This window comes from Drosophila nasuta, chromosome X (genome assembly GCF_023558535.2).
Source record: "Drosophila nasuta strain 15112-1781.00 chromosome X, ASM2355853v1, whole genome shotgun sequence".
NCBI lineage: Eukaryota > Metazoa > Arthropoda > Insecta > Diptera > Drosophilidae > Drosophila > Drosophila nasuta.
In genome coordinates this window covers 31,310,982-31,327,660 of record NC_083459.1, presented here as the reverse complement: position 1 = coordinate 31,327,660, position 16,679 = coordinate 31,310,982, and the positions used below count along the sequence as shown (strand labels likewise).

Here is a 16,679-nt window from a genome sequence, read left to right as displayed (position 1 = left end):
CACATGCAGAATTCCAATCGGAATAATTCTGACTCCAGCTGCCAACTCTGATTTCAGATTTCATTACGATTACGATTGTGATTACGACAGCGATTACGATAGCAATTGCTAAATTGCACAAGTCAAACTTAATGTGAGCTAATAGCGACTTGTGAATGCTCTACAAAAATACCTAATTATATTTGAGAAATTCAACATAAATTTCAATTAATAAATAGCTAAAAATTCATTTGTAAGTTAAGTTAAAGAAAAAAAAAACGAAAAATATTTTCGAAATAATGTTTGCCAACTATTTTGAAAGTAATTCAGCAAAGCTCCAAAACCATTTAAAATTTTTTGCAAATCAAAATTTGCTTTAAAACTCTCATCTATAAAATTAATCTTTTCTCGCAAAGCTCATATATACATACAACGAGACTGTATAAAAAGCTTAATAATGAGCGAAAAGCTTAGTTTTAAATTTGACAGTGTTAAGACAATTATGATTTACAAATAATTTGAAATAATTTTAAGGCTTTACAAAAAAAAAACATTTTACTATCTTAGTTTTATACATGAAAGTTTTGTAGACAATTTTGATTTACGAAAATATTTGAAACGTTTTTTTTTTTCAGATTTGCAAATAGCAATAAATAAAATATACAAAATGCAAATGAGAAAATTTATTTAGAATGTATAACCGAGACACATTACTTCAAGTGAAGAGTATAAAAAGATGGCTATAAATATTATGATATAAATGAAATAAAAAATAAAAGAAAATAATAAAATATATTTAACTATTTATAAAGTTGGATTTATTAAAATAACAGTGCGACAGACGCAGAACTCATATATAACGGTTGTATCGCTGGCAACTATTGAATTATTTCAAAATACATGCATTAAGCTGTTATAAGTAAATTTTAGCTTGATGTTATGTTTATAATAATATTTATACACGGTACCCATAGGGTAAAAGGGTATTATAACTTTGTGCCTGCAGGAAATGTATGTAACAGGTAGAAGGAGGCATCTCCGACCCTATAAAGTATATATATTCATGATCAGCGTCAACAGCCGAGACGATCTAGCCATGGCCGTCTGTCCGTCCGTCCGTATGAAACACTGGATTTCAGAGACTATAAGAGATAGAGCTATAATTTTTTTCGACAGCATTTGTTATGTTTGCACGCAGATCAAGTTTGTTTCAAATTTTTGCCACGCCCACATCCGCCCCCGCAAATCAAAAAAATCGAATAACAAGAGTAATTTTAAAGCTAGAGTTGCGAGCACACTCGACTGTAACTTTCTTACTTGTTTGTAATTTAAACATGTAGGTTGTAGGCACTGCTATTTCAATGAGCACAGCTGTCGCAAGTCGTATAAATAATCTATCACACTTTGCAGTGTATCATCTAGTCAGCCACTCGCATATTGTGCATTTCACATGCTTACAAGCAAAAAAAAAAGAACAATTTAATTAAATTCCAAGCCATTAAGCGAAGTTTTTGCTGAAGCAGCGACAAAGAAAAATGAAAAAAACTTGATAAACAGATTTGGGCTTTGGATTTGTTACCCTTAATGGGATGGGATAAGAGAGTGTATTAGCTAAACGTGCTGGGGGTGAATTCTCCCTCTCTTTCTATCTCTCTTTCTCTCTATCTCTGTGGCTCATTAGAGGGGGATTTATTTGTGTGTCTTTTAAATATGCGCATATCTAAATGATTTCCTATTTTTCTTATTCCAATTGCAGATTGAGTAAAAACGAGCGAGCAATCGAATAGCTATCATTTATCAGACAACCGACAAGAACACAAAGAAGAACAAGAAGAAGAAGACGTAGAGGAAGAAGAAGAAAACTCAAGAGGAGAATTTAATACTATGTATGAGAAAGATTTTTAAACTGCAAACCGAGCAAAATAAAACCAAACACCACCAAGCAAAAACCAACAACTATTAACATAAAAAAAGGAGTATATATACACACACATATATATATATATATATATATATATAACGAATAATCATATTTAAACGTATATATATACACACTCAAGAAGAAGAAGAAGAACTGTAAGAACTATAACAAAATACATATACTATATTATTATATGTATACATATTTGCATAAACAAAACTAAGTTCCAAGGATTATTTCATGACAAAACCAAAAACCAAAAAAAAAACCAGCGCAAATTAGTAAAAATCATATAACAACAACAACAACAACAACAACAAATTATTGCTATCTTTTTGCATTTTTGCAATTTTATATATAAACAAAAAAAATAAAAATAAATAAGAAATAAAAAAATCAAGAGAGAGAAAGAGAGAAAGAATACTCAAAAAGCGAAGCGAACTCAGCAAAAAACATAAACAAAAAATTAGCAAAATTTACTCTTTTATCTAAAAACTAAAAACTAAACTAAAATAAAGAAAACATAAGAAATTACTTCAAATTTAAATACAATTTTAAACTCTAAGCGAAGCCAAAGAACGGTTAAAGGAAAAACAAAAACAAAAACATAAGATTAAATAAAAAATACTATTTTTTTTTTGCGATCGTAGTTGATCTAAAAACCCAAAAAGGCAAAAATCAATAAAAGAAATAAATCAATAATAATAATAATAAACGAAGAACTTGCGGCAAACAATTTCACTGGACGTGTGCAAAGCGCAGTCGAATAAAAAAATAAAACACACACACTTAAAAAAAAACAAAAATATATTTGTAAGCGTAACCAAACAAGCAGTGAGATTAAATACTAAGCACAAGCCACAACCAAAGGACAACAACAACAACAACCAAAAAAACAACCAAAAAACAAAAGCAACTGCAAAAGTTGAACGTTCATTTAACTGCAAAGTGTCTCGAGTGTCTGTGTGTCTGTAACTGTTAACAGTTACAGTTACAACAGCGTTAACAACAGCATCAAGATTAGCACGAAAAGCAGCAACAGCAACAGCAACGGCAACGGAGCCAACAGCAACGGCAACGGTAACGGGAACAGTAACTGCAGCAAAAGCAACAGTAACGAGAGCCTGAACAACATGACCAACGCCATGGACATTGTGAAGAACGGAGGCAGCGCCAACGGATCCGTTGATGGCAGCAATGATGAGTCGCGTACCAATTTGATAGTCAACTATCTGCCACAAACCATGACGCAAGAGGAGATGCGATCGCTCTTCTCAAGCATTGGTGAGTTGGAGAGTTGCAAACTGGTGCGTGATAAAGTCTCAGGTAATTTGGGTAAATATTAACCAATCAATCTACTCTACTTACTACTCTCATTTCGTTTTTATTGTTGCGTATACTTAATATATGTATAGTTTCAGTATTTTAATATACTACTACGCTACATATTTTTATATTGCACTAACATACTTGAATGCATTTGCCAATTATTTGAAATGTCATTCATAGTGGCGAATTTATCATTCAATTCATTCACTCATTCACTTTCAGTATTTTAATATACTAAACAATATTTGTATATTGTGTTAACATACTTGAATTTGTCAATTATTCAAAGTGTCATAGAAAAAAGCTTTTCAATAAAACTAATAATAAACTTCATATTCACTTTTAGTATTTTAATATACTAAAAGATATATAGTATATTACATAAATAAATAATATATATTTTCAGTATTTTAATATACTACTACACTATATTTGTATATTGTACTTACATACTTGAATATAATGCATTTGCAATTATTTGAAATTATCATTCAATTCATTCACTCATTCACTTTCAGTATTTTAATATACTAAACAATATTTGCATATTGTGTTAACATACTTGAATTTGTCAATTATTCAAAGTGTCATAGAAAAAAGCTTTTCATTAAAACTAATAATAAACTTCATATTCACTTTTAGTATTTTAATATACTAAAAGATATATAGTATATTACATAAATAAATAATATATATTTTCAGTATTTTAATATACTACTACACTATATTTGTATATTGTACTTACATACTTGAATATAATGCATTTGCAATTATTTGAAATTATCATTCAATTCATTCACTCATTCACTTTCAGTATTTTAATATACTAAACAATATTTGCATATTGTGTTAACATACTTGAATTTGTCAATTATTCAAAGTGTCATAGAAAAAAGTTTTTCATTAAAACTAATAATAAACTTCATATTTACTTTTAGTATTTTAATATACTAAAAGACATATAGTATATTATATAAATATACTTGGATTAATAACATTTGAAATGCCACATGCTCCAGCTTTCTAAGCTTGTTGAAGTAGCATAGTATATTTAATATTCACTTTTAGTATTTTAAAATACTACAAGACATTCGTTTGTAGACACAACCTTTGTCAATTACTGCAAACTTTTGATTGAACTCTCTATAGAAGTCGGATATACTTAATACTTATTTTTAGTATTCATTTATATACTACAGTATTTTTCAGTACAACAAGTTTTTTTCGTAGTAGTTGATAGAAAAATCATTTATTTTCAAATTTGAAAAGCATAGGAGCTTCAGCCTTTCATTAAGAAAACCTTTAAAGTAGCGTATATTTAATATTTTATATTATTAAAAATATAAATAATATACTCAAAGAATTTAGAATTTAGAAGAGAATTTAAAATTACAAACAATTGATAATAATAATAATTTTATTTTCATTGTTGTAATTGCTCAGAAAGTTTAGCCTTCTATTAAGCTCCTTATTGACGTAGCGTATACTTAATATTTATTTTTAGTCAGAATATACTACGAAGGTTGTTTTTGTCTAATTCCAAATGTCAAAGAGCATAGATGTTATTTGACTTTTGAAAGGAAAATTCATATTTGAAATGTCATGGGAAGTGTTAAAGACCACAATAATTGAATTTTGAAGAGAAAGTCCTTAATAGAAATGTCATGAAAATATAATGAAAACCAGTCGCAGCTTTGTAAGTAACATTTTTCCTCTCTGCATACTACTTGGAGATCGGCTAGGAATGTCTGCATTAAAATTAATTGAATAAACAAGATTCTTATTCGTCAATGGAATTACTCAGAGAGCATAGATTTTGACCCTTATCTAATCTATCGAAAAAACACTTTTGACTTTCTATTTTGAGCATTTGAACAAGTGAAGTATATTTAATATACTATATACTATGTAGATTTCGGGAAAATGTTGACAAAATGTTCAATCTGAAATGCATAACAAGTGAACAATATATGTACATAATCTTTTTTTATTATTTCTCTATGTTACATCTATTATCTACGCAACTGCATGACTAACGATAGTATTTAATATTAATAGATTGGCTTGCTTAACATCATATTAAATGTAATACTAAATAGAAATTCGTGCTTCAATTACAGTCTTGCCAGCATCATTGACCGCACTCAATCCGGCTTTGCAGCAAGGTAAGCATAACTTGATAGAGAGAGAAAAGATTATTAAAAGATGATAATAACATTCTAAATTTAGGTCAGAGTCTGGGCTATGGATTTGTTAACTATGTACGCGCCGAGGACGCTGAGAAGGCTGTGAACACCCTGAACGGTTTGCGTTTGCAGAATAAGGTTATTAAAGTATCATACGCCCGTCCAAGTTCAGAATCTATAAAGGGTGCTAATTTATATGTATCGGGTCTTCCGAAAAATCTATCACAACCAGACTTGGAGGGGATGTTTGCATCGTTTGGCAAAATAATTACATCTCGTATACTCTGTGATAATATTTCTGGTAAGCACTGAACTCAATTCAATTGTTGTTGTGATTGAATTCGATTGAATTCGATTCGATTAAATTCGATTACAGGTCTATCGAAGGGTGTTGGTTTTATACGTTTCGATCAACGCAACGAAGCTGAGCGCGCCATCCAGGAGTTGAATGGCAAAACTCCGAAGGGCTATGCCGAACCGATAACCGTTAAATTTGCCAACAATCCAAGCAATAGCGCCAAGGCCCAGATCGCCCCACCATTAACCGCATACTTGACGCCTCAGGCAGCGGCGGCCACACGCCGTTTGGCCGGTGCTCTGCCATCGGCCGGTCGCATAAGGTGAGTGTGTGAATACTATCGATAACTATCTTCACTATCGTTCACTATCGATAAATATCATGTACTATCGATAACTATAGTTTATTATCGATTGAATATTCTCAATTTATATCGATCAATTACTATCGATAACTATCGTTAACTATCGATAGCAATAGCGATAGTTTGTAAGCGATTGTCTCATGGCGATAGGTGGATATCATTTTTCATTGTTTTTAAGTGGGCTTCGAGCAAATGTCTCTCTGTCTTTCTCGCTCTTGCTCTCTCTCTCTCTCTCTCTATGTATATCCATCTCTTTTATGTTGGGGTACAGCAAAGACAACTGTAATTCAGTTAACATTCTCTACCCTTCTCTCTCTCTCTCTCTCTCTCTCTCACGAACAGACAGACCCCTTGACAGCAAATAATTTGTTCGCCTATGATTTGTAATGGTTACATTTGTGTTCATTCTTGTTTTGGATTTATAGTTCTTATGAATTTTTCTAAACATGTATACATAAAAAAAAGAAAATACTTGATTTCTATTTCCTACCTCTTTTTCTTTCCTTTTTTCCTTTTGAAAAAAAAAAAAAAAACAAACAAATTTCTCATCATTTTTAGCATTGGAAAAAGTCCATTGTTAGCGATTAACAAGGGTTTGCGAAGGTGAATTTTTCGACTTATTTATTTCTCACACACACACACAAACACATACACACACACACACACACACACACCCCATACGTAAACATATATTGATTGCTGTTTTTTGATTTATGTTTCAAAACTTGAAAACCAAAAAGCAATACTAAATGTTTAGATTTAATGTTTGTGTGTAATTGTTATATTTAATACTACAATATTATACTCGCCGCATATCATTTTCGATTTCCAAATATCAAATCAAAATACATTTTTTACTTTTACTCATATTTGTTCTTCAAAAATAAACACAAATTACTTAACGATTTGCACTCACATTGTGGCTTTTTGTGTTCCAATGTTCGATTTCGATTTCGATTTTGTTTCAGCGCATGTTTAACTTATTCCTTTTATCATTTCCTATCCCCAAGTATATATCATTTAACTCTTGTTTAATATGTTACATCTATAAATACTCTAAAAAAAAAACGAAACTCTTTATCATACTCTGCTTTGATTTCATACTCGATACTATAAAAAACTTAACTTTACCTTTCAAAATGTATTTTCTTTTTCAATTGTTTGTGTTTTGTTTTTGAACGAATTTAGCGACAATTACATGCTTGTGCTTTCAACTGAATAAACAATAATTGGGTTAGCAGATAATGCCAAGAAAATGAACAAAACCAAAATTACTTGCAGCACAGTGTAATGGTGGCCTCCATCAACAAACATAACCTATGAAGCATGTAAAAATTTAAAACAAATTAACATAAATAAAAAAGAACATACTTCGGCATTTTCGAAGATGGAATTACTCTTGCAGTCCTCAGAGATAAAATACTATTCCGATTGTTAAAAAAGAAACATGTAAGAAAGCTATATATTTTCAATATTATCCTTTAAATATACTAAACTAGTATACATGAAAACAAGTAAGAAAGTCGAGCACACTCGACTGTGAGATACCCGCTACCCATTTTGAATAAAAGCAATATATTTTGCGGTATTATTCTCAAAACATACCAATTATACTACCAAAATACTAAAAATATATTTTGGGATATTATTATTAAAATATACTAAAAATACTAAAAATATACCAAATGGTATATTTGGTATATTGATATAGTACTTCATTCAAAATATACCAATATATACCAATAGAATAAAAAATAAATATGGTATATGCACCAAAATATTATACCGCAAAAATATTAAAAATATACTAAAAGCTATATTTCGTATATTGATATAGTGCTCAAAATATATCATAGAGTTTAAAATATACTATAGAGTTTAGAATATACTATATTGTCAGCCAAACTTCTACAATTTTTAGAAATTTCATAAATCCTCTACTTATAATTGTCTGTATTGAAATGATGACCCTGATCAAGAATATATATACTTTATAGGGCCGTAGATGCTTCCTTCCACCTACCTACTTTTCATGGAGGGAATTCAAATAAAATATATATAGAAAATAATTATTAGAAAATGGAAATAAAACTGCAAGAGTAAGCAAAAAAAAAAAGAAGATTAAAAAACAAAATGAATCCAAAGTAAAACAAAAAAAAAAAAAAAAAAAAAAAAAGACTGAAAACATTTCCAGCATAGCGTTCTAGTTTCCTATGTGTTTTACTCAAGGAGGGACCGACACTTTTGCTACATTAAATGTACCATAAAAACTAAACTAAAAACAATGATTACAACCTCAAGTACTCTACTTAATCCATATCCATATTCGAATGCAAATCATTATATGACAAAACTAATTTGATTTCTTTTCTCCCTTCCCCAAAACACAATTCAAAATACCAACAGATACTCACCGCTGGCTGGTGATCTATTGGCCAATACGATATTGCCGGGCAATGCAATGACTGGATCGGGCTGGTGTATATTCGTCTATAATCTGGCACCGGAGACCGAAGAGAATGTTCTTTGGCAACTATTTGGGCCATTTGGGGCGGTGCAATCGGTGAAGGTGATTCGTGATCTGCAGACAAGCAAATGCAAGGGATTCGGCTTCGTGACCATGACCAACTACGATGAGGCTGTGGTAGCCATACAATCACTTAACGGCTATACTCTCGGCAATCGGGTGCTGCAGGTTAGCTTTAAGACTAACAAAACTAAGACAACTTAAGCTTCGATTTAGATTTTTCGTTTTTCGTTTTTCGTTTTTTTCTTTTGTCTTTCTGGTAGGTTTTTGTGATTTTCGTTTCTGAAATAACCGAAAACTCTCTTTACACTGCAAAAAAAAAGAGAAAAACGAAAACGAACAAATAATTAAATATAGTCAAGATAATGGTAATGAATATGATATTGAGACAGATAGAGAGAGGAAAATAAACTATGAAGCACATTTGTACATTTGGCATTTGACAGCGAGTTTGTAGTCAAAATTACTTAATAACATAATTGATCAAAGTGTGTGTGCATACTAAAAAAAGATGTTGACAAAAAAAAAAAATACTTATTAACTATATTGATTTATGATTGATTAATTGACTCGATGATTGATTCGTTAAGCTCATGAAATCTTAGCTAAAATTTATATATTTCTTTTCCTCCATTTGTTTATCTCGTGGAACAGCACTACATAATCTTAATTTAAATTCTTAAAACCACTTGAAAAGAATACTAACAACTTAAAAAAACAAAGCTTAAATGAGGCAAAAAACACAAGAATAATGACAACAACAACACAACAAAAAAAAAAGGTTAGAACAACAGACAAATGTCTATAAATTGCATAAGAAAAGACAAGACAACAAAGTAAAATCATTGAAAAAGATAAAAAAAACAAAAAATTACAAAAAAAAATACTTAAAAATACCAAACACTTTAAATAAAATAACATAATTTTTTTTAATTAAATTTAAATTAAATTAAATTAAATATTACAATTACGTAACTAAATTATTTAATGTTTATTCATTTAACTAAGCAAGTAAGATACCAAACAACAACAACAAGAACAACAAGAACAACAAGAACAAGAACAACAAGTCAAACAAATACACTTAATATAATTAAATACTATTTATTCAAAATGGGCCCGCAATGTGGACTACGCTATAATTGCTATATATTGTATTTGTGTTCGTTATGCATATAACTTAATTAACGTTAATTACGAAATATATTAATTATATGAATTTTCATTCACTTTAAATAATGTTTATAATATGCTTAAATTCAATTAGATTCTATTCGATTTGCATTGATTTGAACAAATGAACAACAAACCAACAAACAAAAGCAAAACGTAAAGCCGCGTTCAATCAAACAAAAAAAAAATACCAAAAATACGAAACGCAACAAAAGAACAAATAAACATACATACATCTTACGTACATCATACATCATACATACTTATAACCATTATTATTATATATATGTAAACGTTTTACTTTCATTTTTTCGTCGTCGTCTAACTTAAAACTTAAATGAAGAAAACGTAAACCAAAAAAAAAAACGCAAAAAAAATACAAATAAACATATAAAAAATACCAAAGTATATTCAATATTGTATGTGCAAACGGAAACGTAAAGAAACCAAGAAAACAAAAAAAACTTATTATATTATATTATATTATATTATATTATATATTATTATGCCTACTTATTATTCCATTTTTATAATTATAACTTATGAATAAAAACCAAAAAATGCAAAAACATCAACAAAACCAAAATCGAGAAAGTACTTACACAAAATACTACAACTAATAAATATATATACGAATATGAATATATATATATATATTTATTATTAAATAAATGTGTGACTGCGAATTGAAAGAAAACCCAAATCCAAAACTAAAAACACATTTGTTTTCATTTCTTTCTGCCACATACAATCAGAGCAAGTAAATACGCTAAAGAGCAAATGAAAAGTGGCAACGTTGCACATCTTTTTCAGAGCAAGTAAAAACGCTAAGAACCAAATGAAATGTGGCAGCGTTGCACATTTTTTCAGAGCAATGTTGCACATTTTCTCTGCCACATACAATCAGAGCAAGTAAATACACTCAGATGCAAGTGAAATGTGGCAACGTTGCCATACCAATTTGGCAACAGCGCAAAGGTCTTGCTCTTGCAACGTTGTCTCAACGGTTGCATTTTTCTTTTTTTATTCATTTATTAAACAGCTACAAATGGGTAACTGAAAAGTGGCAACAGTGCCTGCAAAATAAACACACACATACACGCAACAAGGCCACAAAGCCGGAATGAAGTTCGAAATTTGCTTGAACTATAAATAGATTAAAAACAAACCACAAAATTAAGATAAAACAATATACAAGAAAGCAAAAGATGAACAGCAACAAGAACAACAACAACAGCACTCGCATTTTTAAATGAAAATATATACTTTAATTGAACTCGCAAATGTTCAAGGTTAGTTTCAATATGATCTACAAACGTAATGAGATAAGTTTTAAACTGGTTTTGTCGTCAGTAAATTGCATTACTAGCTAACAAGATAGGTATCGACAACAACAACAACAACAAGAACAGCAACAACACGAAAAATATACCAAATAAAAATATACTATATACTATATATAGAGACGTACTTATAAGATGTGAGCCTATTAGATATGATTCCGCATTTCGCTCCCATGTTCGTTCTTTTGGCGCCCCATTTCCTTCCCTCCCCCCCAAATATTCCGTAGAGCTAAACAGCAATCAATGTGTGTGTCAGTAGATTTAGCAAAATAAAAAAAAAAAATACTTACGAAATAATAACTAAATAAAAATTTTTAAAAACGAGACTCTTTTTTTTCTCCAAAATATATATATATAAAAAAATAAGTAGTGCATTAAATACGGCCACATCTACATGGCAATTGAGGGCACTAAGCGGATGTGGAAGAGGAAGAGGAAGCAAAAGAAGATGATCATCATCTTCGGAGGTAGTCAGAGAACGCGAAGATTAAACCAATATGAATGTACTTAAGATAGTTACATCTCAAGCAAGCAAAGCAAATCGCGTTGGAGTCACATCTGCGCAAATTGAAAACACCAAATTTTAAAAATATATATATATATGAGATATATATATGTAAAAATATTTATATATATACATATGAAGGATGTAAAATTTTTTAAACAAAGATTTATAGTAAAATTTATGAATATATTGAATAATAAGTATATATACATATATATATATACACAACACATGTCAAATGGGAAAAAAGAATAAGCAAATGCATGAAGCTGCGTTTAAAACATGAAAAAATAAAACACAAAAATGTGAAATACATTTAAAAAATACCAAAAACGATTGGAAAACTAAATATGAAAAAATAATCTCGGAAATTGACAAAACAACAAAATGTGAAAAGAAAATAAATTACAAAACTGAAAAAAAAACAAACAAAACGTTCGCCAAATGTGCCCGTGAGAGAGAAAGAAAGAGAGATCGTAAAATCGGAATGGGCAAAAAAGAAATGAAAAGAAAGGAAAGAAACTCAAAAACTCGATACTCGATAGTCGAAAATGATCGATAACAAAAAACTACTCACTTATATGTATGTATATATGTGTGTGTACTCGTACAAACAAATGAATTAAGAAACTAACCAAAAACTGAAAACAGAACCGACGAATTGAAATGGAAATTGAAATTGATATTGATATTGATATGTGTATGAATCGTTTTCTCATGAGTATCGAATCGTTCATTCGTTCTTATTAGCTCATTATGTAATTCGATAGTTCGATAGTTCATTTTGCCAGTGGACTCTATATTAACATACCATACATACATACATACTCTATAACGAATAAAGTAATAAAACAAAAACAAAAAATACATTTAATTACATACTCATTATGTGTGCAAAAAATACAATGAACTTAATGAATTTTAATCACATTTAATAAACATAATAATAATAATACTAATGATAATGATAATGCTAATGCTAATGCTAATTCTAATACTAATAATATCCATCACATTAGCCAGGTGCTGTTGATACCCACCAGCGCCTCAGGGTTGTGTGTCATTATTCAAGAAAGCAATATTAAAATGTGACTCGAGTTGGCTGCACACAAAACAAAAACTAAAGAATTTCATTTGTTGATTCAGTATATTTCTAGTTTTAGTATTTTTCGCAAAACAAAATACAAATCTGTTTACATTTTGGTAATCTTTTCTGCTCAAGAGGAGGTTAGTGTTAATTTTCAAAGCAAATTCTTTCACTGAATTGAAATTTCGTTGAAAATTAAAGCTATTTTTAGTATGTTCCTGGTTTTAGTATTTTTCGTAAAACGAAATTAAAATCTGTTTACATTTTTGCCATCTCTTCTGAGTAGGTATTTTGAAAACAAATTTCTTTATAGCTAGAAACATATTTTGAAAATATTCGCTGAAAATAGAAGTTTCAGTATATTTCTAGTTTCGGTATTTTCCGTAAAACGAAATTAAAATCTGTTTACATTTTTGCCATCTCTTCTGAGTAGGTATTTTGAAAACAAATTCTTTTATAGCTAGAAACATATTTTGAAAATATTCACTGAAAATAGAAGTTTCAGTATATTTCTAGTTTCAGTATTTTCCGTAAAACGAAATTAAAATCTGTTTACATTTTTGCCATCTCTTCTGAGTAGGTATTTTGAAAACAAATTCTTTTATAGCTAGAAACATATTTTGAAAATATTCACTGAAAATAGAAGTTTCAGTATATTTCTAGTTTCAGTATTTTCCGTAAAACGAAATTAAAATCTGTTTACATTTTTGCCATCTCTTCTGAGTAGGTATTCTGAAAACAAATTCTTTTATAGCTACAAACATATGTTGAAAATATTCGCTGAAAATAGAAGTTTCAGTATATTTCTCGTTTCAGTATTTTGCGTAGTATAAAAATACTAATTAGAATACTTTCATCAATTTCTAGTATTTCTTTAAAAGATTCGAGACAAAAAGTTTCAGTATATTCCTAGCTGGTTTCAGTATATTTCTAGTTTCAGTATTTTGCGTAGTATAAAAATACTAATTAGAATACTTTCATTAATTTCTAGTATTTCTTGAAAAGATTCGAGACAAAAAGACTTTAAATGTTTGTCGATTATTTCTTAAGAACTTTTATGGTGTTGCATGGTGTTGTTGCAGCTGTAAAATGATCGCAACTCGGTGACTCGGTCACAGAACTCAAAGCGTACACAAATACATATATAAAAAGTGTATGTTATACCAATTACCTAATTATAGCTAAAGGATATTAGTACATAGAGCGAGACAAAGGCGAAGGCGAAGGCGAAGAATGGCGAACGGAGTGAAACGAAGATGCCGACAACAGACACACACACACATAGAAATAGACAAACATACACACACATACACACACACTGGCAAAGTACATGTAAGGCAGAGAAAGAGACGAAGAGAGAGTGTAAGAAGAGCGAGCGAAGGTATAAAACTGAACCCAACTGAAAACTGAAATTTGTGAACGAAATAACAATGAAAATCATAAACTAAGCATAAAATGCATTTAAAAATTATTTCCGAATGAAGAAGACAAAAATAAACAAAAATACATATATACACATACATACATATATGTCTAAATAGTTATATGATGAGAAAAATCTGTTCTGATCCAATTTGGCCGAACGAACTAAAATAAAACTTCCAATACTTTTTTTGGTTTGGTTTCCATTTCGAACAACAGATGAGAAAATGTGAATCGATATCGAGATAACTCAATTTAGTTAATAATACTTAAGCACTTAGACGAATACGAAATACGAATACGAAATCGAATACGAAATCGAATACGAAATCGAAATCGAAATCGAAATCGAAATCGAGAGCAAGCCAAAACGATGCCAACACAACAAATGGGCGATTAACACGGTTTATACTAAAACATATACTTATGATCATGATGAAGATGAATGAATGAATGAATCTATTGTATGTGTATGTTAAAACAAGAAAAAAAAAAAAAAAACATTCTAATAGTATGCTTCAAAAAAAAAAAAAGAAAAAGATATTAACGGTTGAATGACGCAGTGATTTAATAAATAAACTTTTTAAATAAATGTACTTAGTATTGAGTTGGAAGAAAGTATCAGCAATAATTTAAGATTGGAGAAAAAACACACACACACACATAAAAAAGATAAAAGAAAAAATATACGTAGCCGCTTTTGTCAACGGAACGCGCCCAAAAAAAATATGAAACAAAAATATGAAATACTTGAAATACAGATGGTACATTTTAACTATAAGTAATTGGTAATAGATGAACGAATATGATGTAACAAGTCCTACACACACACACACACACGATTACTGTCTATTTATGATTATGTATGCTACTTATGATTGTCTATTGTAAACACCTAAAGAGATACTTTATATACAACACTCAGAATTTGTACTTGAATATACAATTTATATTGCATTACTTAGTTTAACCACATCTTAACCAAAACTTATCGAAACTTAACTACATGATGATGATGATGAAGATGATGAAGTAAAAAACCAAAATGAACTTTTAACATATTATATTCAATTATATTCAATTATATTGTATTGTATTGTATTGCACTTAGCATTTGAAATTGTATTCTATGATTCATATTCACACACACGTATCTATTGGGATTGTGTTTCTGCTTTTATCGTAAAAAAATCCCCAACTGAACAACAACCAAGAACAGTTTCCCGCCATCCCGAAGAACTTAAGAAATATCTAAGAATAAACATAAAAATAGCAGCTTACGAGTATTTAAGATATTAACTCAATTATTATAGATATCGTACTTGAATATAGCTCTATTTGGAAATGAGTTCACACATTTTCTTTTTTTTGAGGAACGAAACAACAAAAAAAAACTAACTAAATGAAATACATGAAAAAAGGTTTAGCAGAATTTTTTTGTTTTGTTTTTTGGAGATCGCAGTAGATGACGATGATAACGGATAATGATGACGATGATTAACTACAAGATTTACACATTTATATGCATATATTATATTACATTATAACTTATATTACAAGAATTTAAACTATACTCGTACATACTTATAATTGATATGAATGTATGTATTATTCTTAATTACAATTATAATTATAATTATAATTATACAATTATTATTGTATTTGTATTTGTATTAGTTTTGTTCTACACTCTTTTGCTCTTTCATAAATAATAAAACCGAAAAACAAATACAAAAAAAAAAAAAAAAAAAAAAAAAAAAAAAAAAAACGCCGGCAAGCAATGGTATAAAAATAACAGAATAAAACAAAATCAAACACAAAAACCAACAAAAAAAAATACCAAAAAAAAAACAACGTGAAATAAAATGAAACGAAAATTAAGCTCAAATGTTGTTTTATTTGGGATGTTGAAAATAAAAAAGGTAAAGTTCTATTTAAAAAAAAAAAACTTTTGATTAGAAAGAAGAATCTAAACATAAGATTTTTGGATTGAGAAAATGTTAAAATAAGATAAGATTAAAAATAACTTATTTAAAGATGAACATTTTGCTTTAAGAATGTTTTATTCAAGATTGAAAAGAAGATTGAATATAATGATTGAAAATATTAATCATTTTGAGATTTAAAGATCGAAAAGATCCCAAATTCAAGACTTTAGTTCTTGCTTCTTAAAATGTGGGAATTTTCTTCTTTTAGAATTCGAACTTCATTTCACTCAGAAGAAGTAGTAGTAGCCAGAAAAACTTATCAATTTATCCTAAAGTGTTTTCCATCAAGACAATAAAACTCAATCGTTGGGCTTTTTATTTAGATAACATGATTTATTCCATTTAAATATTCATTTATATACTTATCTCCGTCAATATGTAGTAATGCATAAATACAATAAAAATAATATATGTATGTATACGAGGCATTTTCTCAATTTCGAATTCATTTGCATTGCATAAACACTTTTTCATAGCATACTTTTTGGGGCAAGCTCTGAACTCAAATGCTTTCTGCATACAAGATGAATTCGCATTGACTTTGCTCTCCATATTTC

General features: G+C 29.2%; 1 protein-coding gene across 5 annotated transcripts in view; it reads left to right on the top strand.

Annotated features, from left to right (window-relative positions):
• LOC132795352 (ELAV-like protein 1) overlaps positions 1-14,673 on the top strand; it is a 44,809-nt gene extending 30,136 nt beyond the window's left edge. For 2 of the 5 annotated variants that reach the window (XM_060806015.1, XM_060806016.1), the window contains 6 exons: positions 1,736-3,235; positions 5,350-5,394; positions 5,459-5,716; positions 5,792-6,035; positions 6,636-6,680; positions 8,484-14,673. In XM_060806015.1, the coding sequence (XP_060661998.1) occupies positions 3,034-3,235; positions 5,350-5,394; positions 5,459-5,716; positions 5,792-6,035; positions 6,636-6,680; positions 8,484-8,808 (1,119 nt within the window). In that variant the 5' untranslated portion in view covers positions 1,736-3,033 and the 3' untranslated portion in view covers positions 8,809-14,673. The remainder of the gene's footprint in view (positions 1-1,735; positions 3,236-5,349; positions 5,395-5,458; positions 5,717-5,791; positions 6,036-6,635; positions 6,681-8,483) is intronic. The other 3 variants (XM_060806017.1, XM_060806019.1, XM_060806018.1) reach the window with 3 other exon arrangements.
• Positions 14,674-16,679: the final 2,006 nt, after the last annotated feature.